Consider the following 24347-nt stretch of genomic DNA (forward strand, 5'->3'; position numbering starts at 1 on the left):
AATGGTATAATTGAAATTTTACTTCTTTCTTATTTCCCCCCAAGTTAGCATTAGATCTGTATTCAAAATATTTCTTGATTAAAAAGTCTGCTATATATCTTCCTTTGTTGAAGCTCTAAATTATTAAGGAAATCCAAGTGACCTTGCATATCACTCTATGTTATTTTAAAAAATAATAAAAGGAGTGGATTCTGTTGATCCATTCATGAAGCTTTGTCCCAACATAAGGTTCTCTTAATATTGATTTTAAAGAATAAGGTGTAAGTAGATGAGATTAAGGACAAATGGGTTGAAATGAAGTGGGTCAAATGATTTTGATCTAGAAATTTTTAAAGGAAAACTATTTATATCTAATTTATATTTTAAAACTAATGATGAAAGCATTTTCCTCTAATAGTTTATGAAAGATTTTGTGAAGTTATTCATAAGTTGAATTTTTGAAAATTATGTTTTTATATGTAACAAATTTTATAATTTTTAGAACTTGGTGGCAACTTCCTTTGTACCGTGAATAATCAACCTACTGTGTAACTTAGGAATACTCCATAGGACATTAAATTATTTTAAAATAGGGCACACCGATATAATGAAACTACAAAATAAATTTATAGGCAACAAATGTATTTCCTAAATAACATTAATGCACTAATGATGGGATTTGTTTTTCACTTCATAATGAGAATTAATCGTGATAAATGATAGATTAAAAGTATCAGTGTTTAGTGAGGATTCTCTAGAATGTTACACATTACCTGTTAAATGTGTTATATTTTAAAATAATTCAAAGTGTACTTTGTCGCTTATTCTTAACTCAGATGTCTCTTAAATGTAATGTGAGATATAGATGAGAAAACTTGCTCTGTAGACTCCTTCCCTCAGCTTAACAAAAGCCACCCATTTTACAGATGATTTAACTTTGATTAACCTACTCCATTGTAACAGATTATTCCGACAACTGGAATTTCATTCTTTGGTGTTATTTCTAGGTGCAGCTTAATTTACAGAACAGCTTTTCTTTCCATCTCACCAAAATACATCACAATTTTGATGTTAACTCAAAGTAAAAATTCAATGGTTCATTAAACCTAGTCTTAGCATTCATTGACAAGAGATTTGTCATTTTAAAAGTAACTGCTACTTTATGCATTCTTTACTGCTCAGTTTATAACCCTAGATTCCCTGTCAGAGAAAGCATGGAGTTAACCACTTAGCATATTGCAATGAATATTCATCAATAAATTGATGTGACATGGCAGTCCCATTTTTCAGTCTTCTTGCTCTGTTGCATTCTTTTTCTGTTTTAAATATATTATAGTTTATCATGTAATAAGGACTCGCTTAGAAAATTTCCAGAATTATGATACTATATTTTTGATCATGTTAATAGTCATTTAGTAGCTATTGTATTAGTTTTTAATAAGAGAAGTGTATTTGTTCAGAGGAACATTCTCTAATCTGATGTTACTGATGGGCGTTTTCGTCAAATATTTGGTATATATAGATAATTGCCTAAGACCAACTTTATAATAGAAATATTTTTTGTAGTTTTTAAGAACAGATCATTTGTTTTATGTTCCTTGAAATTTTGTTTAGCTTAGTCTTTTGACCTATCACAGTTTTTAAATCAGTTTTTAATCCATGTAGTAAGGGAGCTGTGTACATTCACTTTAAAACAAAATCCTGAAAACATGTATCTAAATGGTAAGTCATCATTCAGCTACAAGTAAACTATATGGGCAAATAGCATAGCAAATGCCGTATAATAGGCAGATATAGATCACTGTCTAACATACTTCATCTACATTTTAAATTTTAAAAGGAAAAGAGTGTCTATAAACAAGATCTTTTCTGTTAAATATGTAGATTATGAGGTCACTTAGCACTAAAGTACTGACCATATGCATTATGACAGGAATTTGACACCTGTCATTGGAAATGGTACTTAGAAGCCGTATAATGCAACAAAGTTGAGGGAGGAAAATACAATGTGGCTAGGAGGCTGTAATTTATAATTCACAGTGCTCAAGAATGACCTGTCCAGGGTATCTCAAAATCCTTCTCTTTGATTTTAGGATTTACATACAGTAAACCCTGCTAGTAAACAAAATTGATTAGGATAGCTAACAGCAGAAAATAGAATATATATATATATATATATATATATATATATATATATATATATATATTCTCAGACTTCATTAGAATATATATATTCTCAGACTTCATTTTTAATTGAAGTAAATATATCATTCTAAAAGTCAGCTTCTGAGTTAAATGTAATTCACCTATTTTATTACATTACACCTGCAGGTGATTTTATGGTAGAATTTCATCCTAATGTTTGAGCAGTACAGTATAGAATTGTTACCAGTTATACTGTTTTCAGATTAATAATCTGTTGTATATGAGAATTCATCTAAAAAGAAGTACTGTCTTTCTGTTTCTCTGTGTGATTATTTTGCCCAAAAAAAGCTTTCATTTTTTTAAGTAGCACAAAAGCTGTAATTGGCATGCTTTGTAAGGAAGTGTCAATGTGCAAGAGAGTGGCGATCACTAAGAATTCTTTTACGTGTTCTTTCCCCTTTGCACCACCGCCTCCTCAGCAGGGTCACTGAGATCACTAGCTTTTCTTGAAATGGCCATTTTCACTGGCAGGTGCATTATACCCTGTATTTTCAGATTGTTTTTCCATTCTGAATGTTTGGCAGGTTGATTGCTCTGGCTGCATTGACGGAGAAAGGGCTGACAAATGCGGTTGGGCTGGCTGAAAAGACAGTGATTACTGTTTTCCTTTGTGGCTGATTGAGGCCCTTGAAAGGAAAAATTTTAACCTTCACCATTTGGTTCAAAAGTATGAGCATATATTGAAATCATTCGTGCCATTTATCCTAGTTCTGTAAACTTGTCAGAACGTAAAAATCGCTCAATTTCAAGTAATGTAGGATTGGCATACGTCATTATCATTTTGATTAAGTTGGAGGTTGTATCATTGTGTGCATTATACAGTGTCATTTAAAGCTTTCTCTCCTACAGGTACAGTTATATTTTTATTGCTTATACTATAGACTTAGAAAGATTTTCATAGCTCTCCAAACCTAACACTATGTGTGTGGTTTGGCAGCTGGTGTGGCCTACAAGCTGCATTTTGTTTGCAGGGTAAAGGCTTATCTGTAGGCCTCCTGGAGTGTGGGTAATTGCACAGGCTCACCATTGGGGAGAGACAGGATTGGAAGCAGCCGAGCGGAAGAATGTTGTGCCATCCCTTTGCCACCTTGCAGCAGAAAGACACAATCCCGGCAGTGCCATCTGGTTGTTGCTATCTTGTCAGCTGGCCTGGCTGCTGGGACCATGACTTGGCAGCTGGTTCCCATCCTTGACCAGTTCTTTTGTGTATGTAGCATGTATGTGTGCTTTAGATAATTTTGAACATAGGTTGGGGAAATGACTATAACTAACAAGTCCCCTTATTGAATAGGCCCTCATTACTTCAGATGCACTGTGCTGTAGACGCCTGCTGCCATTCCCTTATAGACAAATGACACATCTGTTTAGGCAGTGAAAATAACCGTTTTCTCCATAGAAAATCTATCCCAGTATGTAGTGCAGAGTTGTCTGTTCTAAAACATTCTAAAGTAAGTGATTTTAAGGTATCTCTTGGTTTGGAGAGGAGATTTAGTAATAAAGTCTTCTTATAAACATTGTATATTATCTCAATGTATATTTTTGTTCAAGTTAATAAAACATTATTTTAAGTGCTTATTGCCACATCATGCAACGGTACATAATGAGACTTGCATTTAAAATGACAGAATAGAAAATGTGGTCTCATAGCTATTATCTTTAAAATCTGCCTCTCAAATAGCAACCTGAGAGTTAATGTAAGCCGTCTTTATGCCATATGAAGACCCATTAGACACTGATGGTTTCAGATCACAAGTAAGCAGCCAGCTCTGTAGGCTATTTTAGACATTTGATTTTCTTCATTCTGCAGCATTAATGTGTCAGCATGCTACATAAAACTATGCAGGAGTTACATGTTATTCTGTCTGGAATGATAAATGCTTGCAAGCTTTTAGAGATTTCCATGAGGAATTTATCCTAGTTGCATATATATCTTATTTCAGTTTATGTAGCTACAAAATTTGGAATGACTGTTGGAAGTGCCACATAGGTATGTATAAACACCAAGAAGTTCCACTTATTTCTTTCTCTAAAATTGTGTTGATGAAGTTTGTATCATTTTTACTCATTCTGTCTTATCAGCGGTTTATCTTTAGCTTTTATCTGAAATTAGTTAGATACCTTCTGAACTATTGCTCAGAAGTTCAGTTATTTTCATAGAAATAATTGTTGTGTTACTGCTCTGTGTTTTTAGATGAAGAGGAAGAAGATGACGTAGTGACTCCTAAACCACCTATTGAACCTGAAGAAGAGAAAACTTTAAAGAAAGATGAAGAAAATGATAGTAAAGGTATCTTAAAGAATTTAACTTTAAAAAATTTTGTTGATTCCAATTAAGATTTTTTAAATTATTTATGTGTTAAGGTAGAATAAAATGCTCTAAATCGATGAGGCGAACCTAGTTGGAAAAAAAATGTGTGGCATTCACTGATCCAAACTGTGATAGTGAGTTGACGTGATTTGATGGACATAAATCAGACTTCAGGAAAACATTTGTTTTCCAGCTCCCCCTCATGAGCTGACTGAAGAAGAAAAGCAACAAATCTTACACTCGGAGGAGTTTTTAAGTTTCTTTGACCATTCTACACGAATTGTAGAAAGAGCTCTTTCTGAGCAGATTAACATCTTCTTTGACTACAGCGGAAGAGATTTAGAAGACAAAGAAGGGTAATATTTAATTGCTAAAATTACGGCTTCAGCAACATTACTTTAAGATTACTTAAATTACTTTAAGATCAAGAGTGAGAAGTTATAACACCATCTTTTCTTGGGTTTTATTCTTTTTCTGTAGAGAGATTCAAGCAGGTGCTAAACTGTCATTAAATCGACAATTTTTTGATGAACGTTGGTCAAAACATCGTGTTGTTAGTTGTTTGGATTGGTCATCTCAGGTAAATTGTAACAGAATTGGTTACTGTTAACTCATTTCCGAATTAAAATTAATAGACACTTTTAATTATAGAAATGTAATTAAATCAATATATATCATTTAAGGTAATAATGGATGATGGTTCTAATGTTATCATATTTACTTTATTTTATATACTTTGGAAGAAAGGATTGGAAACACTATTTATATTTAAAACTCAAGATTGAATTTATGCCACAACCCAGGTTTGCCGATTTCAGTTGCTCACTGAATCCTTTGGATAAAATTGCAGCATGTTTTAATAAAATGTTTTAACATTAACATTTAACATTTTATTAAATGTTTTAATGTTAAAACATTGTAAATAACTAATTGTAGTAACTTAAAGTTGTGTTAACATCCCATTGAGCATTAACTCTAGAGATATCTCTCTTGCAGAAATGTTAGGTATTTCTTTGCAAAACAATTGATAAAAACAGTTGAGTAACTAAGAATGTGAGGCAATTCTTACGCATAGCATTTTTTTTCCCACTTGATTCTTGTGAGCAGTATCCAGAGCTACTCGTGGCTTCCTATAATAACAATGAAGATGCTCCTCACGAGCCGGATGGTGTGGCCCTTGTATGGAATATGAAATACAAAAAAACTACCCCCGAATATGTGTTTCACTGCCAGGTAAGATGGTCTCTTAACAGTCTTCCCTAAGTTTAAGAATTCATTAATGAATTTAGACAAGTGCCTTTTTTCTTTTCTTGTCAACATGATGATTTCATTGGATTGGCATTTACTAAACCACCCCATATTTGCAAACAGATGTTAACAGAAAACTGAGGACTTCTCAGTTCAACATGATATGCCTTTTGTAGCTTTTCTGACATCTCTTATGTTTAATCACACCTAAAGTCCTTTGCAGTTGTGATTTTCTGTTATTGTGATTGATTGTTTAAAAGGAATCTTTTATAAAATGTCTTTTCTACAGGGAGTTTCTCAGGAACTTATTTGCTGAATATACAATTAGATGGTTGGCCCACTGAATTACTTATACATGGCCTGAGGAATTGGAACTAGATAGTTTTAACTAGGAACATATGTTTGAAGCAGGAAACAGATGCAGATTTTTAAAGTGGGTTTAGTGGAAGGTTAGAATTTGTAAGCCTTTTCTGGTTGCATAAGTTATAATCTTTTAATAATAATCATAATTCTGAAAAAAATGCTTCACTGAATCACAACTAACTTATACTCTGTTGTCAGATTACTGTTAGAGGCTAATGGAGAGCCAGTTGTCTTTTGATTTAATACTGTAAGCACATGAAATAATTTTTTTGCTTTTTTTATAAATTGAACACATTTATGCAAATAATCATTACTTTTGACTTTTAAGCAAAAGCTATTCTAAAGGTATATTTTTATATTCCAAAATAAAATGAAAATTTTAAATAAATTTCTTTTTATAATCTCTAATACCTTATAATAAAAGGGAAGATGTTTTGGATATAGAATTATTTTTATAACAAGCTTCTTCCATTTGAACCTTAAGTATAAAAATCTTACTTATTTATAGTCAGCTGTGATGTCTGCTACGTTTGCAAAATTTCATCCAAATCTGGTTGTTGGTGGTACATATTCAGGCCAAATTGTGCTGTGGGATAACCGTAGCAATAAAAGAACTCCAGTGCAGAGAACTCCGCTGTCAGCTGCTGCACACACAGTAAGTAAAGAGCTTATTTCCACTAGACTCCTGTGCTGTCTCGCCATTAAATACTTAGTAGTGTCCATCAGAGTAGTCTCGGAATGTGTCTCCTTTGATGTATGAGTTCCTTATCTAGCCACCAAGAATGAAGGCAGTTTGTTTTGTTTTGGTTTTTTTTTTGTATTTTTGGAAATCTGTTTTATTAGAAACTCTTCTATCTTCTGAGACAACATTTTGTTAATCAACAGAATAGCATCAAACTTCACATTAAAAATATCACATCAAGATAGGAGACTGTTTTGATGTGAAACAGAATACTTGTGATTATAGTGTAAAAACGGTTTCATTTCTTTGGTAAAATAATCCCAGAAAACTTCTTTTAACATCTTTCTTTAGCATCCTGTATATTGTGTAAATGTTGTTGGAACACAAAATGCTCACAATCTGATTAGCATATCTACTGATGGAAAAATTTGTTCATGGAGTCTGGACATGCTTTCCCATCCACAGGTAGGTTAAACTTGGAAAACTGAAATTTTGAGACAAGTGTTATTTTTTAAGTCTGTACTGATCCCAGCTTATGTTTTTCATAAATGTTTTATAATAGTATTATAAGTTTATAAACTAAACATGTATTAAGTATAGTTGTATGTATACTTTATTTTCAAACCTGTGTCGTTTAAAGTACATTTCTGTAAGTATTATAGTAAAAGAATTGCTTTTAAACCGATTAAACTAGAAAATTAAAAATTGCAGGTTTATCATTTCCTCAATTTTCTTCTACGTAGGATAGCATGGAATTGGTTCATAAACAGTCAAAGGCAGTAGCTGTGACATCTATGTCCTTCCCTGTTGGAGATGTCAACAACTTTGTTGTTGGGAGTGAAGAAGGTTCCGTGTACACAGCATGCCGCCATGGCAGGTAAATCTAAACTGGAATTTGTAATTATTTAAATGTCTCCCTTTAATAATCTCATTAAAACAAGCTGCCCCCTGTTTAAGTAGAAATTTGTCAGAGAGCCACTCATTATTTTTGACAAATTATATTTGAGTTCAGATATATAATATCAAAACTTATATACTTTTTTAAATAAAAGGTTATTTGGGATCATGATGTGTTCTGGATCTTAAGGATTGTGATGTGTTTTTGTATGTGTGCATGTGCTCACAGAAGTTAGCGGTAGGAAGTAGCTTTTAGCAATTGGAAATACAATATGCCCGTGCCACATACTGACCCTTAGAGTTGTAAATAAAATTTTCAGCCATTTTCCCATTTGATTTATTTGTACTTTGAGCTTTGGTTCATCTTCCTGATAATTATAGTTGTAATGTCATGTACATATTTTAAATTGACTGGTATGTCTTCTGCTGTGCAGTTTGTTTTGAAAGTGTCTAGCTGTACCTTATCAGTTGCTTCCTTAAAAAAAAATGGTGTCGGGGCGCCTGGGTGGCACAGTCGGTTAAGCGTCCGACTTCAGCCAGGTCACGATCTCGCGGTCCGGGAGTTCGAGCCCCGCGTCAGACTCTGGGCTGATGGCTCAGAGCCTGGAGCCTGTTTCCGATTCTGTGTCTCCCTCTCTCTCTGCCCCTCCCCCGCTCATGCTCTGTCTCTCTCTGTCCCCAAAATAAATAAACGTTGAAAAAAAAAAATAAATAAAAAAAAAAAATGGTGTCTAGGTTTCATCTCAAATACAGATGACCTTCACTTCAAAGCTTTTGATACAAAAGTACCCCGGATTTTCTGTCTTACGTATAGCATCCCTTTGTCTCTATTCCACCACCTTAGATATTGAAGTCATGAGTTCTGCTGTCAACAGCATATATTTATGGTTCATCATGTACCAACTGCTTTAGTAGTGTTTTCAAATCTGAATAGTTACACTCAACATAAGTTACTCTGATATGTTATGAACAGAATTAGGTTTGTTGAAATTATGTTAGAGTCTGACGTATAACCCTTAATAAGATGTATTTATAAGTGGTCTACTTACAAGAGATTTCCCTAACATTTTCACTCTTATGAAATAGCAAAGCTGGAATCAGTGAGATGTTTGAGGGACATCAAGGACCAATCACTGGTATCCATTGTCATGCAGCTGTTGGAGCAGTGGACTTCTCACATCTTTTTGTCACTTCATCATTTGACTGGACAGTAAAACTTTGGACAACTAAGGTATCTAAAAACTAAGGTATCAAGGCTCATTTGCTCAGGTTTCTGACACAAGGTGGTGCTCTAATTCTACATGGGAAAGATGAAAAGCTTTCTGGTAGCTTAGAATGATTCACTGATAGATGAAACCGGTTAAGTTATACTGAACATGAGTGAGCTACTAGATGTTCTAGTTTTCATAAGTGTACTGGCAAATACATTAACCCACACACAATCAAAGACCAGTTTTCCCACTTAAGGCTTTTTAGGCACAGAACTGTTTATCCTGAACTGAGCTGGGGAAGAAGCACCTGAGTATCTCTCATAGCACCTTACATAGCTGTGTATAGCCTGGCACAAAAGCCATCTATTTACTCTTGGGAGAGCTTTCTGGAGGCTGCAGTAGCTCACAGAGCTGTTAGAAAAACGGAGAAAACACAGCTAACTGACATACAATAAATCCTATAAAATAAGACTGTACAGGGGCGCCTGGGTGGCTCAGTCAGTTAAGCGTCCGACTTCGGCTCAGGTCATGATCTCACGTCCCGTGAGTTCGAGCCCTGCGTCAGGCTCTGTGCTGACAGCTCAGAGCCTGGAGCCTGCTTCAGATTCTGTGTCTCCCTCTCTCTCTCTGACCCTCCCCCGTTCATGCTCTGTCTCTCTCTGTCTCAAAAATAAATAAACATTAAAAAAAAATAAAAATAAATAAGACTATACATAACAAACTTGAATCATTAAAGAAGTATTGTGTGAAGAAGAAGTATTGTGTTATTTTCCACAATAAACACTTTAAATTGTTTTGGTTTTAATAAGCTTCAGTTTTTTAAAAAAAACCCACTGTGTTATTAAGTGCTTCCTAATCCTCTAGCAATTCCAGATAAATGTGACATCGCCCTGCTTCAGTGAAAGTCTCAAGGCAAATCCAAGTAAGGAATGTTACTTTTTGTGATAAGCCTTCTAGTTTCCTTTAACCCCATATTTAAAAAAAAATTTTTTTTATTATTTAATGTTTATTTTTGAGAAAGAGATAGAGCGTGATTGGGGGAGGGGCAGAGAGAGGGAGACACAGAATCCAAAGCAGGCTCCAGGCTCTGAGCTGTCAGCACAGAGCCCGACATGAGGCTTGAACCCACAAACCGTGAGATCATGATCTGAGCTGAAGTTGGACGCTCAACCTACTGAGCCACCCAGGCGTCCCTCATTTGCCCCATGTTAAAACTAAGAAGTCTTGACTTTGCTATCTTTCTTTTCTGCAATATTACATTGTAGTTGGCAAAGCTGCACAATCAGAATATCAGATTCTATTTAAATCAAGTTAAATTTTAAGCTGTATTTTTCTCATGTTTCTATTTGCCTTATTCTAAATGTTGACACTTTGAATAGTTTCTTATGAGACAGAGTTTAGAGATCTTACTTTGTTCTTCAGTTTCTTTGAGGAAACCTAGTGGTCTTAAGAAATGTTCTTTATTGTTAACAGTGAACTCATGTTTATATGTCAAATGCTGGCCTCAGAAAGCTGGGAAGGATTCACTGTTCACTCTTGTTCTTTCATGATGCTTTCTTTCGTGTAAAATATGAAGTGAGTTAGAAAATTTTGCCTCTAAAAGCTTGCCTTTTAAATTTGAGCATTTTCTTGTTTGGCATTAACGAGTATAAAAATAGCACTTAAGGCTAATGAAGGAAACTTCTAGAAAGGTACATAACACAGTGTCTAGCATGTAATAGGCACCTAGCACTGTTTAGTTTCTCTCCCCTTCATGAGGATCAGACAGAGCCTGAATGCTTTTAGTCAATCATTTGTTTGCTTTCTTGGGTTGTTCTTAAAAAAATAAATAAATAAATAAATTTTAATGAGATTTTTCAGTGGAAAAAGGTAGAGGAAGAAGAAGGTTCTTACAACCACAAGCAAAAAATACATAGTTTAGCTAGTAAAACCAAAGGAAGATGCAGAATTGGAGAGATGAGGCCAATTATTTCAGTATAGGCTGCAGGCAGCTGTATAAGAAGCTAGATTTCTTAATGTGTTTTCACCTGAGTAGTCCTTTGTATAGACACAGCAGACATCACATCTTTGTTAGGTTGTTGCCCAGCTTCCTTTTTCAGTAATTGAAAAGAATCTTTTATAGATTTGTAGATTTAAATATTTCACAGGGCTTCAGTTGCCAGGTTTTTAGCTTTAAACTTAACAGCAGGACTGGGGGCGCCTGGGTGGCTTAGTCAGTTAAGTGTCCGACTCAATTTCAGTTCATGAGTTCAAGCCCCACATCGGGCTCTGGGCTGGCAGCACAGAGCCTGCTTGGGATTTTCTGTCTCTCTTCCTCACCCCCTCTCATGCTGTCTTTGTCTCTCAGAAAATAAATAAACTTAAAACAAATTTTTTAAACTTAACAGCAGGACTGGAAAATGAAGAATTCCTCTTCATTGCCTAAACAAGAACAGAACGTATGTCTGTGATAGCAGACTGATTGATGCTTGCTTTTGTGGTGTTACACAGCTGGTTGATTGGTGGTTGGTATTTTTTGTTCTAGTATTTTGCTGTATTTCAACATAGAACTGCCTTCTGAATAAGAATGACAGGCAGGCATATAGGTTTCTTTGCTAATTGAGCTAGGCATTGCTTCCTTCTGTGAGCTTCATTTATTCATTCATCTGTGATACATATGTCTCCCCCCACCCACATACATATGTACATACCTCTCCAGTATTAGTGACCAAAAGACTAGCCCACATTGAACAGGGTGTTTTTATACATGCTCAGGGGCCCTCTAAAACTTTACAGAAAAGTTATCTTTTATTCTAACTTTTCTACACACAACTAATTCTAGTCTATGAAGAATAGAACAGCAACAATCTGAATAAATATTTTTTTATTTGATCATATCATGGCTTCCAGTATTCTTGTTTTGATCTTGGATTTATACTTCATGATTAATTATATTATTGGTATTTACTGTCTGCCCTGTCAAAAAACCTGATAGAGCCTCTGTGCTCTCCAACACAATAGTTATAAATAATAGACAAGGTTTCTAAATAATCTCCTTAAAAACATTGTTCCAGTTCCATTTTAAGCTTTTAAATCAGTATCTTCACATTCATGAATTTAACAAACTTTAAATGTTTTTCTTCTCTGCCTTGTAAGTCTGTTAAAAAAATCCCAGAAATCTCAATTTGACACTGCCTGAAATTTAGCTTAAAGTAAGCTACTTTTGGGGCACCTGGGTGGCTTAGTCTGTTAAGCGTCCAACTCTCAGGTCATGATCTCATGGTTCGTGGGTTCAAGCCCCGTGTTGGGCTCCATGTGTTCAGCGCGAAGCCTGCTTGGGATATTCTCTCTCTCTCTCTCTCTCTCTCTCTCTCTCTCTCTCTCTCTCTCCCCCTCTCCCTCTCCCTCTCCCTCTCCCTCTCCCTCTCCCTCTCCCTCTCCCTCTCCCTCTCCCTCTCCGCCCTGCCCCTGTGCACACACACACTCTCTCTCTCTCTCTCTCAAAATAAATAATAATTTTTTTTTAAAGTTCAAAAAAAAAAAAAACTATTTCTGTAGTCAGCTTCTGATTTTTGCCTGGTCAGGAATTTATAAGGCAGCAATAGTTCTGGGTCATCAAATTGTTTTCATGACTTTTTTTTTAATTCAGTTATTTTTAGTGAAGAAGATAAACAGAGGGAGATGATTTTCCACGTTTTGGTGAGGTTTATACCAACCAAGACATTGCTTCTAATATATTTGGAAGACACTATTACCTTTTCAAAATGCCAAATTTGAAAGTTTACAACAGAAGTATTTGGCAGCCCTGAAAAATTGTGGGAAGAATGTGTGAGGAATGAATCTTCTTGAAGGTAACCAGAGGATTCCGTAAGAGCTCAATTTAGGGGTAGACCTGGTAAATTAGCTTAATATTCTACCACATCTAACCATACTTGTTACATAATCACTCTTAAAATATAAGAATTACTTATTTGGGGGCCAAAATGTTTTCATGTATGCACAGTATATTCTAACCTCAGAACAAATGCCTGTCAGAATTGTATTTACCAGTCATGGTTAAAATTATTAATGTGGGTAATTTCTTAGAATAGGTAGTTTTCAGACTTCGATAGTCCATCTACACCTTGAATTTTCACAATCTCTGATGTCTTAAATCGTCTTTTCTATTTTAACAGCTTAATTATTTAACTCTCAGAGAATACCAGCCTTAAAATGGGGTTAAAGAGATTTTCCTAATGCTTGGAATAGCAACTGTGCACATGTTGAACAAGTTCAAATGAAAAAATGCTTTGAATTTGGATTGTTTCTTGGGGAAGGCTGTCCAACCATTAGGACCAGTCCTCCATGTTAGCATTACTATAGTAACTTGCTACTAGCCAGTGTCCAGCCTGCCCTTTGCATATTCAGAAACTTAGTCTTGTCAGTCTGCTAGAGTTGATTAGCCAGGGAGTGCTGACTGGAACTAACAAGCTTCTAAGACGCTGACATGGAGAGGATCAATTTATTAATTTACCAATGAGAAACGATTGCCAGAAGGCCCAGAGACACTCATGCTGGCCTGGCCAGCTCATTGTTTCCCTGTAGACAACCCACGTGGGAAGCCAAATTATAATCAGAAGATTGCTTAGTGAGCAAGGAATTGGAACAAAAGAAGTTTTCTAATTTGAATGTTTAATGGCATCAAGCAAAGATAGTGTGATTCATTCATTTTCATAGAGAGATAGCCTTGCCATGGGTGGTAATTTTTAGAATCCATTGGCTGAGATTCTCTCCTGGACAATTGGGTACTGTCTTCAATTTTCTTTTAAGACTCTACTTTGTATTTCCATTGCTTTTAAATAGACATTCCTTCTCAAAAAGTTTGTATCTTCAATAAGGCTATATAGGAAGATGTTTCTGATCTTGGAATTATTTGTTTTTAAAGAGATTTTGTTTATTTCTCTTCTCATCCAAGTGAGGGCATACTTAGTTCTCTGGAGAGCACTTACCTGTTATGTTCATAGGTTTATTATAGGGACACTTTTGGTTATTAAGCTAGAACTCTCTCTATAGAAAAATATAGAATTACTATATTAGTTTCCTAAGGCTGCTGAAACAAATTGCCACAAACTGGGTGGCTTAAAACAACAGAAATTTATTATTTCACAGTTCTGGAGACTAGAAGTCCAAGATCAAGATGTTGGCAAGGTTGGTGACTTTTGGAGGCTTCTGAGGGAGAATCTGTTCCTGTGCTCCTTGCCTCTTTCCTAGCTTCTGGTGGTTGCCAGCAATCCTGGTGCTTCTTGGCTTGCAGCTGCATCACTCCAGTCTCTGCCTCTGTCATTACATGGTATTCTCCCTGTTTGTCTCGGTGTCTCTGTCCAAATGTTTCTCTTTTAAGACAGCAGTTACGCTAGATTTGGGGCCCACTGTAATGCAGTATAGCCTCAGCTCAACCTGATTACATCTGCAAAGAACCTGTTTCCAAATATCATCACACTTACAGGTTCCAGGCGGACATGAATTTGTAGGGGGAGAGAGAGAGAAACTATTCAACCCAATACATAATCGTAAAGAACTCAGAAAAAAAAAATATGGCTTCTCACTTGACCATACAGTGTTTATTCACACCACTGTACTATAATGAGCTACTTTTGCTTATTCGGATGCTACCTATCATTCAAAGAAGCTTGTTTTGATTCATTCTTTTGGCAGATGTGTTTGCAGACCTTTTATTTGTAATAATTTTACAGCTTCAGTGATCCTTTAGATCACTTTAGATCCTTAGATCCTTTAGTTAAGTGGGTCTCAGTTTGGGTCACATTAGAATAACCTGGGCAACTTTTAAAACTTTTAGTGCTAACCTCGGGATGCTTGGGTGGCTCAGTCAGTTGAGCATCTGACTCTTGATTTCGGCTCGGGTCATGATCCCACAGGGTCAAGGAACTGAGTCCCACATTGGGTTCTGCACTGATGGAGCCTGCTTAAGATTCTCTATCTCCCTCTACCCTGCTCACACTCCCTGTCTCTCTCTTAAAAAAAAGAAAAAGAACACTTTTAGTGCTCACTTGGCATGCTGAACTAATTAAATCAAAATATCTAAGGGGAGGAGCACCTGGGTGGCTCAGTTGGTTAAGCATCTGACTACAGCTCAGGTTGTGATCTCTCAGTTAGTGAGTTCAAGCCCCACATCAGGCTCTGTGCTGACAGCTCAGAGCCTGGAACCTGCTTTGGATTCTGTGTCTCCCTCTCTTTCTCTCTGCCCCTCCCCTACTAGTGCTTTGTCTCTCTCTCAAAAATAATAAACATTTAAAAAATTAATTAAAAAATATCTAAGGGGGAGATCCGAACAACAGCGTATTTTTAAAAATTCTCCAGGGTTAGGGGGATTACAATGTATAGTCAAGGGTCCGAACCACTGATACAAAACCTTTGTCTTGTAAATAAGGAATTAGGGGCCTAGAATGATGAAGTGACTTTTCTAAAGTCTTAAAACTAGTTATTAGTAGCCCTGAGACAGTGATCTGGGTCTTGTACCCCTCTTCAATTCCTCCCTGCTGCCTCTCTGCCATTTAGGCAGAAGTCTTAAAGTTAAGAAAAAATGTTACCGTTAAAATGTACTTTAAGTGATCCATTTGGGGTTTTAATTGACAGTTATATAAAATTATTATATTACAAAACAGTATTTGGTGTTAAGTACATGTTTTCTTTTTGAAAGGAAAAAATTGCTAGTCCTTGGATGAGTGTTTTTAAAATTAAACTTGAAACAATTGTAAGAGGTCTATAATCACATTTGAAAAATTTGGGAACATGTTGCCATTTATTGTATTTTTATTTTTAATACAATCTTTTACCCAGTTGTACTGCTTCCTGCTTTTTTTTCTGGCTGCAGCATAGTGCACTGAGTAGATGAAACATTTAATCTAAATCATTTCCTGAGATATTTACCAGTCTTCTTTTTCATTATAAACATGAATAGCTTTTAATCTAGTTTGCATACAACTTTTTTCATATTTTATAAAAATGGAATCATATAATATTTACTTATTTGTGTCTGGCTGCTTTTGCTTAACAGTATGTTTGTGAGATTAATTCATATTGTTTTTCTTCTCTTGGTTGTATACTATTCCATTGGTATACTACCAATTGTAGGTATACCACAATTGGTCCATTCTACTGCTGATGGTTTTTGGGTTGATTCCAGTTTGGGGCTGTTATGAATAGTGTTGCTGTGAGCATAGTTGTAGATGTCTTTTGATGGACATAAGCAACCATTTCTCTTGGGCATATATGTAGGAGTGAAATACTTGGCCATAGGATATGCCTGCATTCTGCCTTAGTAGCTACTGCCAAGCAATTTTCCAAAATAGTTTTACTAGTTTGTAATCCACTAGTAGCACATGAAAGTTCCCCCAGTTCTGCATCCTTGTCAACACTTAATATTTTCTGCCTTTTTCCATTTTAATCATTCTGATGGGTGTAGTTGCATTGCATTGTGGTTTTAATATACATTATCTTGAGACTAATGAGATTAAGCACCTTTCATGTGGTTTTTGACCATTATGTGAAGTGCCTGTTCAAGTCTTTTGCCCATTTTTCTATTGATATCCCCTTCTTTAGAACATTATGTAGACCAATATGTATTCTTACAGAGCTGAGCAAGTGAACATGTTTTGAACAATTTCTGTTTTAAATCTTTGGGACCACAAAATTGCTTGAAAATGGGATGTCCTTAGGGAAGTATACTATCACCTCAGGAGTAATATACCTTAGCATGGTGGTTCTTAATCGTGGTATGCATCAGAATCACTAGTGCAGCAACACCAGAAACACGGATGAAATGTATGGAGCGGGGGGGAGTGGGGGGCGGGGGAGGATGGGTTGCTGCATCTAGATTTTTAAAAAGCTCTGCAGATGATGGTGATGCCAGGCCTATGTTGAAAACCACTACCTGAGAGAGAGACTTCATTTATCATTGTTGCCTAAGAGATTTATAGGAAAATAGTGATCTTAAGAGGATAAAAAACTTATTAGTTTATGTTTATAGCTTATAAAACTTTTAAGTTTTGTGAAAAATTTCTTAATTACAAGCAAACATTTTTAGATACTAAGATAGTCATGCTGTTGACATTTACTATGATATCTGAAATTTTTAAATATTTTAAAACTATTATGGAAAATTCCAAATAGATACAAAAGCAGAGAGAAGAGTATAATGAAGCCATGCATTACCTAGCTTCCACAATTATCAACACATGACCAGTCTTGTTTGATTCATTCCCATGAACACTCCCTCCGTACGCCTGGATTTTAAAGCAAGCCCAGACATATTATTTCATCTATAATTATTCAGTATGTATCTCTAAAAAAGAAGGTCTTTAAAAAAGAAAGCCATGGTGCTCTATATCACACCCCCAAAAATAAACAGTGATTTCTTAGTTTCATTAAATAGCCAATCAATGTTTAGTTAAAAAAAATTTTTTTTACCATTTGTTTGCAGCAGGACCCAAATAAAGTCCATATATTTGCAGTTGATATGTCTTTTGAGCCCCTCTCTTAAGATAGGGCTTCCTTTCCCTCTCTTCTTGCTTTATTGCTGTTGTTGAAGAAGAAACCAAGTTGGTTGTCCTGTTAAGAGTTTCTCACAATCTGGATTTTGCATTCTTAGTGTATTATAGTTGTAGATTGTTCACGCTTCCGTAAAGTGAAGTTTACCCTCATGAATCACTTGGTATCTCCCTGTCCTTACTCTGATGTCTCCTCAGGTTTGTTTTTTTTTTTTTTTTTTTTTTTTTTGTCATCTGAAGCTCATTCTGCAGTAGAGTGCTTGTGGATGTGCTTGTGGTTGCATTATTCCCAATTCATAATAGCCTGTCTTGTTAGAAAGGTCAGTTTGGCTATATATAAAATCCATGATTTAGTTTTTTGTTTGATTACCTTAAATGTTATTCAGTTGTCTTCTGGCAAAAAGCATTGTTGTCAAAAAGTCTGATGACAGTCTGATTTCCTTTTCCTTAATTGTGACCTGGTCTTACAAAACTTTTTTTTTTTTTCTTCTTTTTCTTTAAAGGGTTGATTTTCCTAGATACAAAGGAGTACTCTTAAATATGTAGTTTCAAGCCGTCTTTTATTTTAGGAGAGTTCTCTTGAATTATTTTTTATATTTGTACTATATTATTGCTTTGGTTTTCTTCTTCAGTGGCTGCCTTTATAGGTATATTTTTGTTAATTTTTGTCTGTCACTTTTTAAAAAGTTCACTTTATCTTTTTTCTTTTTTTAATTAACAGTATTATTGAGATACAATTCAAATACCATAAAATTCACCCTTTTAAAGTGTACAATTCTTAGTGTATTCACAGAGATGTGCACTGTCATCACTGTCTAATTTTAGAACATTTTCAAATTTCAGAAAGAAACCTTATAGAAATCCATTAGCAGTCATTCCTCATTTCCCTTCTCCAGCTCCTGGAAGTGACCTAATCTACTTTCTATTTCTGTGGAACTTCCTGTTACAGACATTTCATGGAAACGCAGTATGTGACTGGCTTCTCTCACTTCACATAGTATTTTCAGGATTCATCCATGTGTGGCATGTATCAATACTTCATTCCTTTTGCGGCCAAAAACTATCCCATTTTATGGATATACCACTTTTTGTTTTACCCATTCATTAGTTAATGGGCATTTAGGTTGTTTCCACTTTTGGGCTGTTGTGAATAATGTTGCTGTGGACACTTGTGTACGAGTTTTTGTTGTGTACTATGTTTTCATTTCTCTTGGGTATATACTAGGAGTGAAATTGTTAGGTCATATGTTAACTCTAATTAGCATTTTGAGTAACAAGCTGTTTTTCAAAACAGCAGCACTAATTTATATTTCCACCAGCAATGTATGAGGGTTCTGATTTCTCACATCTTCACTAACACTTACTATTGTCTGTCCTTTTAGAAGACATCCTAGTGTATGAAATGATATCTTATTGTGGTTTCGATTTGCATTTCCCTGATGGATAATGATGTTGTGCATCTTTTCAAGTGATTATTTGTTGTATATAGATCTTCCTTAGAGAAATGTTTGTTCAGATCCTTTACCCAGTTTTTGATTGGCTTGTTTTCCTTTTTTATTAATAAGTTTAAAGAGTTCTAGATACAAGTCACCTATCAGATGTATGATATCCAGATATTTTCTCCATTGTATATGTTGTCTTTTCACTTTCTTGAGGGTATTGTTTGAAGCACAAGAGCATTTAATTTTGATATAGCCCAATTTATTGACTTTTTCTTTTGTTTTTTGTACTTTTGGTTTGGCGACTCCAAGGTCACAACAACTTAACTCCTATGCTTTTTCCTAAGAGTTATAGCCTTACCTCTTTATTTGGATATGTGATAACATTTTGAGTTACTTTCTTTTCTTCTTTTAAGTTTTAATTTTAATTCTAGTTAGATAACATGTAGTGTTAGATTAGTTAACATACAGTGTTATACTAGTTTCAGATGTATGATATAGTGATTCAGCAATTCTATACATCCCTGGTGCTCATCACAACAAGTGTACTCCTTAATCCCCATCACCTGTTTAACCCATCCTCCTCCCCCCATACACCTCTCCTCTGGTGACCATCAGTTTGTCTTCTGTAGCTAAGAGTCTGTTTTTGGTATATCTCTTTCTCTCTCTCTCTTTTTATCTTCCCTTTGTTCCTTACATTCCACATTAGTGAAATCATATGATATTTGTCTTTCTCTGACTGATTTCGCTTAGCATTATACTCTCTAGCTCCATCCAAGTCATCACAAATGGCAACATTTCATTCTTTTTTATGACTGAATAACATTCCTGTGTGTGTGTGTGTGTGTGTGTGTGTGTGTGTGTGTGTGTGTGTATACCTACTTTATCCATTTATAAGTCAGTGGACACTTGGGCTGTTTCCATATCTTGGCTATTATAAATAATGCTGCTATAAACATAGGGGTACATGTATCCCTTTGAATTAGTGGGGTTTTTTTTAATTTTTTTTTTTAATGTTTATTTATTTTTGAGAGGGAGAGAGACAGAGTGCAAGCAGGGGAGGGGCAGAGAGAGACACACACACACACACACACACACACACAGAATCCCAAGCAGGCTCCAGGCTCTGAGCTATCAGCACAGAGCCCGACGCGGGGCTCAAACTCACAAACTGCGAGACCATGACCTAGGCTGAAGTTGGGCGCTTAACCAACTGAGCCACCCAGGGGCCCCTGAATTAGTGTTTTTGTCTTTTCTGGATAAATAACCAGTAGAGTGATTGCTGGATCATAAGGTTGCCTCTATTTTTAACTTTCTGAGAAATCTTCATACCATTTTCCATAGTGGCTGCACCAGTTGCTTTCCTACCAACAGTGCAAGAGGGTTCCTTTTTCTCCATATCCCCACCAACACCAGTTGTTTCTTACATTGTTGATTTTAGCCATTCTGATAGGTGTGAGGTGATATCTCACTGTAGTTTTGATTGCATTTCCCTGATGATAAGTGATGAGGAGCATCTTCTCGTGTGTCTGTTGGCCATTTGGACATCTTCAGAGACTTGTCTGTTCATGTCGAAGACTTGTCTGTCTATTTTTAAATTGGATTATTTGGGTTTTGGGTGTTGAGTTGTATCAGTTCTTTATATATTTTGGGTACTAACCCTTTATTGGATATGTCATCCCATTCCGTAGGCTGCCTTTTAGTTTTGTTGGTTGTTTCCTCTGCTGTGCAGAGGCTTTTTATTTTGAGGTAGTCCCAATAGTTTATTTTAGTTTCCTTGGTTTCCCTTGCCTCAAGGGACCTATCTAGAAAAAAGTTGCTATCGCTGAGAAGTCAGAGAAGTTACTGCCTATACTCTTCTAGGATTTTTATGGTTTCAGGTCTCACATTTAGGTCTTTAATCCACTGTGACTTTATTTCTATGTATGGTGTAAGAAAGTGGTCCAGTTTCATTCTTTTGCCTGTAGCTGACCAGTTTTCCCAGCACCATTTGTTTAAGAGACTTTTTCTCATTGGCTGTTCTTTCCTGCTTTCTTGAAGATTAATTGACCATATAATTGTGGGTTTATTTCTGGGTTTTTTTTTTTTTTTTTTTTTCTCTTCTGTTCCCTTGATCTTGTGTCTGTTGTGGTGCAATACCATACTGTTTTGATGACTACAGCTATGTAATATAACTTGAAGTCTGGAATTGTGATTACCTCCAGCTTTGTTTTTCTTTTTCAAAGTATCTTTAGCTATTTGGTGTCTTTTGTGGTTCCATATAAATTCTAGAATTTTTTGTTCTAGTTCTGTGAAAAATGCTGTTGTATTTTGATAGGGATTGCATTGAGTGTATAGGTTGCTTTGGGTAGTAGAGACATTTTAACAATATTCTTCCAATTCTTGAGCATGGAATGTCTTTGCATTTCTTTGTGTCATCATAAGTTTCTTTCATCAGTGTTCTGTAGTTTACAGGGTATGGGTCTTTCATGTCTTTGGTTAAGTTTATTCCTAGATATGTCAATTATTTTTGGTGTAATTGTAAATGGGCTGTGTTCTTAATTTCTCTTTGTGCTGCTTCATTATTGGTGTATAGAAATACAACAGATTTCTGTACACTGATTTTGTATCCTCTGACTACTGAATTCATTTATCAGTTCTAGCAATTTTTGAGTGGCATTTTCCCTATTTTCTGTATATAGTATCATGCCTTCTGCAAATAAAGTTTCACTTCTTCCTTACTGATTTGGATGCCTGTTATTTCTCTTTGTTGTCTGATTGCTGTGGCTACTAGTATATTTTGAGTTACTTTTTGTGTAGGGTACAAGAAAGGAGGGGTCCAACTTCATTCTTGTGCATGTGCATATTCATCTTGTACCCCCCAAAAAACATTCTTTTCCCATTTAATTGTCATGACACCATTATTGATGATCTGCAATAACTTTGGGATTTGGCTAAGAACCTACTATTGTATTTATTTGTTTATTTATTTGTTTAATATAGAGAGAGAGCATGCATGAGAGAGAGACAGAGACGGGGGTGGGGGGGGGGGGCGTGGTGTGGAGAGAATCCTAAGCAGGCTCTGCACTGTCAGCGCGGAGCCTAATGCAGGGCTTGAACCAGGAACTGTGTGAGGTCATGACCTCGGCCAAAATCAAAAGAGTTGGGTGCTTCACTGACCAAGGCACCCAGCCACCCCAACTAAGATTCTTTTTTGTTGCTTATTGTCTACTAGTGAACTGATTTTTTCTCTACTCTTAGGAGGGAGGTAATGGGCAAGGATAGCTTTTCTAGTTTCATAGTCTAGGTTAAAACTCTGTTGGGATGAGCACTGGGTGTTGTATGGAAACCAATTTGACAATAAATTTCATATTAAAAAATAATAAATTTTAAAAATTAAAAAAAAAACCTCTCTCTTCTGTGTTTGTTTCATTTATTTAAGAAATCTTGGGGCGCCTGGGTGGCGCAGTCGGTTAAGCGTCCGACATCAGCCAGGTCACGATCTCGCGGTCCGTGAGTTCGAGCCCCGCGTCAGGCTCTGGGCTGATGGCTCGGAGCCTGGAGCCTGTTTCTGATTCTGTGTCTCCCTCTCTCTCTGCCCCTCCCCCGTTCATGCTCTGTCTCTCTCTGTCCCAAAAATAAATAAAAAACGTTGAAAAAAAAATTTTTTTTAAAGAAATCTTTACACCCACTGTGGGGTTTGATCTCACGACCCCGAGATCAAGAGTCTGTGCTCCTCTGATGCCCCTTTCTGCAAAGTGGATATTTACCTCTATGTGTCTATCTTGTACTTTCTGAGATGTGTGTCTTATGTTTTTCTCTACCACTTTTATCTGAGCCTTGTCTTTCCTTTGTCCTACTGTGCTATATATGCCACAACTTTGATTCTTCTCCCAGCGGTTTCTCTTTGGTGAGATTTTGTCTTGAAAGAGAACTTTGGTTTGTTAATTTTGAGAGTTTATAGAACTCTGACTGCACCATTAGACCTTACTTACATCACATTGGAGTCTGCTTGCATTATTTATAAATAGGATTGCATTAAACTCCCTCCTAGTTTCTGCTGCGATTCTCAGACTCCACGTGCTCCCCAGCACTATGCAGTGAGCATCCGCTGTCAACTGTGAGTCTCCTCTCTTCTGCTCTCTGGTCGTCAAAAGCCCCATGCCTTTCCACACTTCTTCTTGCAAGGATGCTGGTACCCTGTAGGTCTTGCAGTTGGCAGAGGTTTGTTTCTACTCACATTGGAGCTTTGTCTCCTGATTTTGGTGTACATATTGTCTGTGAATCTTTGGTTTTGCTATCCTCTTTGCTGTGTCTGGGTTTATGGGGAGATTTAGGGGAGGTTCAAAAAGTATACAGCCATTACTATCCTCTTCCCAGAATCCTCTCATGGTCAAGTGTTTTTGAAGTACATTCTGTTCCTTTTTTTTTTTAACAGTATGGTGTCTACAAGTTAAAAAGAAACTGCAATCCCATAGTTGATTCTTAGTTTATAACTCCAGGTAATTTTGTAGCGAAACAAATAAGAGGAACTTCTAGGCTGAGTTAAAGATCATAAAATGTTATTCATACCTATTAATGTATGTTGTATTTTGACTATGCTAAGAATCAACTTTTCCCTTTCAGAATAACAAGCCTTTGTATTCATTTGAAGATAATTCAGACTATGTTTATGATGTTATGTGGTCACCCACCCACCCAGCCCTGTTTGCTTGTGTGGATGGCATGGGGAGGCTGGATTTGTGGAATCTCAATAATGACACTGAGGTGAGCAGGATAATAACAAAAATAGCACTGAAAAATAGAAAATTGGAGATTTATTGAATAATTTGTGAAATTCTTTTTATCCCAAGGAATGTAAAAGGGCTCTGTGATTGTAGCTTCATCACAAAGCAACCAAATAAGCTTTGTACCCTAAATAATAAACAGCATGCTGTGCAGAATTGAAGGGAGAAATAATGTTGCCAAGAGCACTGGGGCATTTCCTTTTACTTCTGAAAAGCACTATCATGTCTGTAATGTCCTGGCAAAGTCTCATTCATAAGGCAACTGGGATATTTTTCATTCATAGACTACAAAGCAGATAGTTTCAGACTGTTGAAATATGTTAACCTTAATTCTGAATTTCTAAATTATCTCTTAGCCTTGACAGAATTGTATATCATCCGTAAACATTGGTCTTAGCCTGACTTACTTGAATGAAAGAATGTATTTTGATGACTTGTTCCATAAAGGACTGAAAACAGGTTGTTACTGTTACTATAAAACGAATACAGAAATCACCAAATTGCCTAATTACTATGCTAAAATCATTTACTGTCAATGAAATTTAACTGTAGCTATTACTTATATTAGCTATGTGTATTTTTACCAACTTAGAGATGTTCCTTGAGTTCTCTATTGCTACGTGGTGGTAAGAAGTAATATTTTACAGTTCTATCGGAAGCAGTTATTGAGGGGAAAGTCTCCTGGTGCCTTCCCCCCGCATTCCACATTTCTTCATATGTCTAG

The 24347-nt window shown here is 35.9% G+C and overlaps 1 protein-coding gene across 10 annotated transcripts in view; it reads left to right on the forward strand.

Annotated features, from left to right (window-relative positions):
• Window positions 1-24347, forward strand: part of DYNC1I2 (dynein cytoplasmic 1 intermediate chain 2) — a 59500-nt gene that overhangs the window by 31316 nt on the left and 3837 nt on the right. For all 10 annotated transcript variants that reach the window (XM_019838257.3, XM_019838256.3, XM_045033946.1 and 7 more), the window contains 9 exons: window positions 4376-4471; window positions 4686-4848; window positions 4973-5072; window positions 5600-5725; window positions 6612-6758; window positions 7137-7250; window positions 7529-7662; window positions 8769-8913; window positions 23463-23603. In XM_019838257.3, the coding sequence (XP_019693816.1) occupies window positions 4376-4471; window positions 4686-4848; window positions 4973-5072; window positions 5600-5725; window positions 6612-6758; window positions 7137-7250; window positions 7529-7662; window positions 8769-8913; window positions 23463-23603 (1166 nt within the window). The remainder of the gene's footprint in view (window positions 1-4375; window positions 4472-4685; window positions 4849-4972; window positions 5073-5599; window positions 5726-6611; window positions 6759-7136; window positions 7251-7528; window positions 7663-8768; window positions 8914-23462; window positions 23604-24347) is intronic.

The sequence above is a fragment of the Felis catus genome, chromosome C1 (assembly GCF_018350175.1).
Source record: "Felis catus isolate Fca126 chromosome C1, F.catus_Fca126_mat1.0, whole genome shotgun sequence".
Classification (NCBI taxonomy): domain Eukaryota; kingdom Metazoa; phylum Chordata; class Mammalia; order Carnivora; family Felidae; genus Felis; species Felis catus.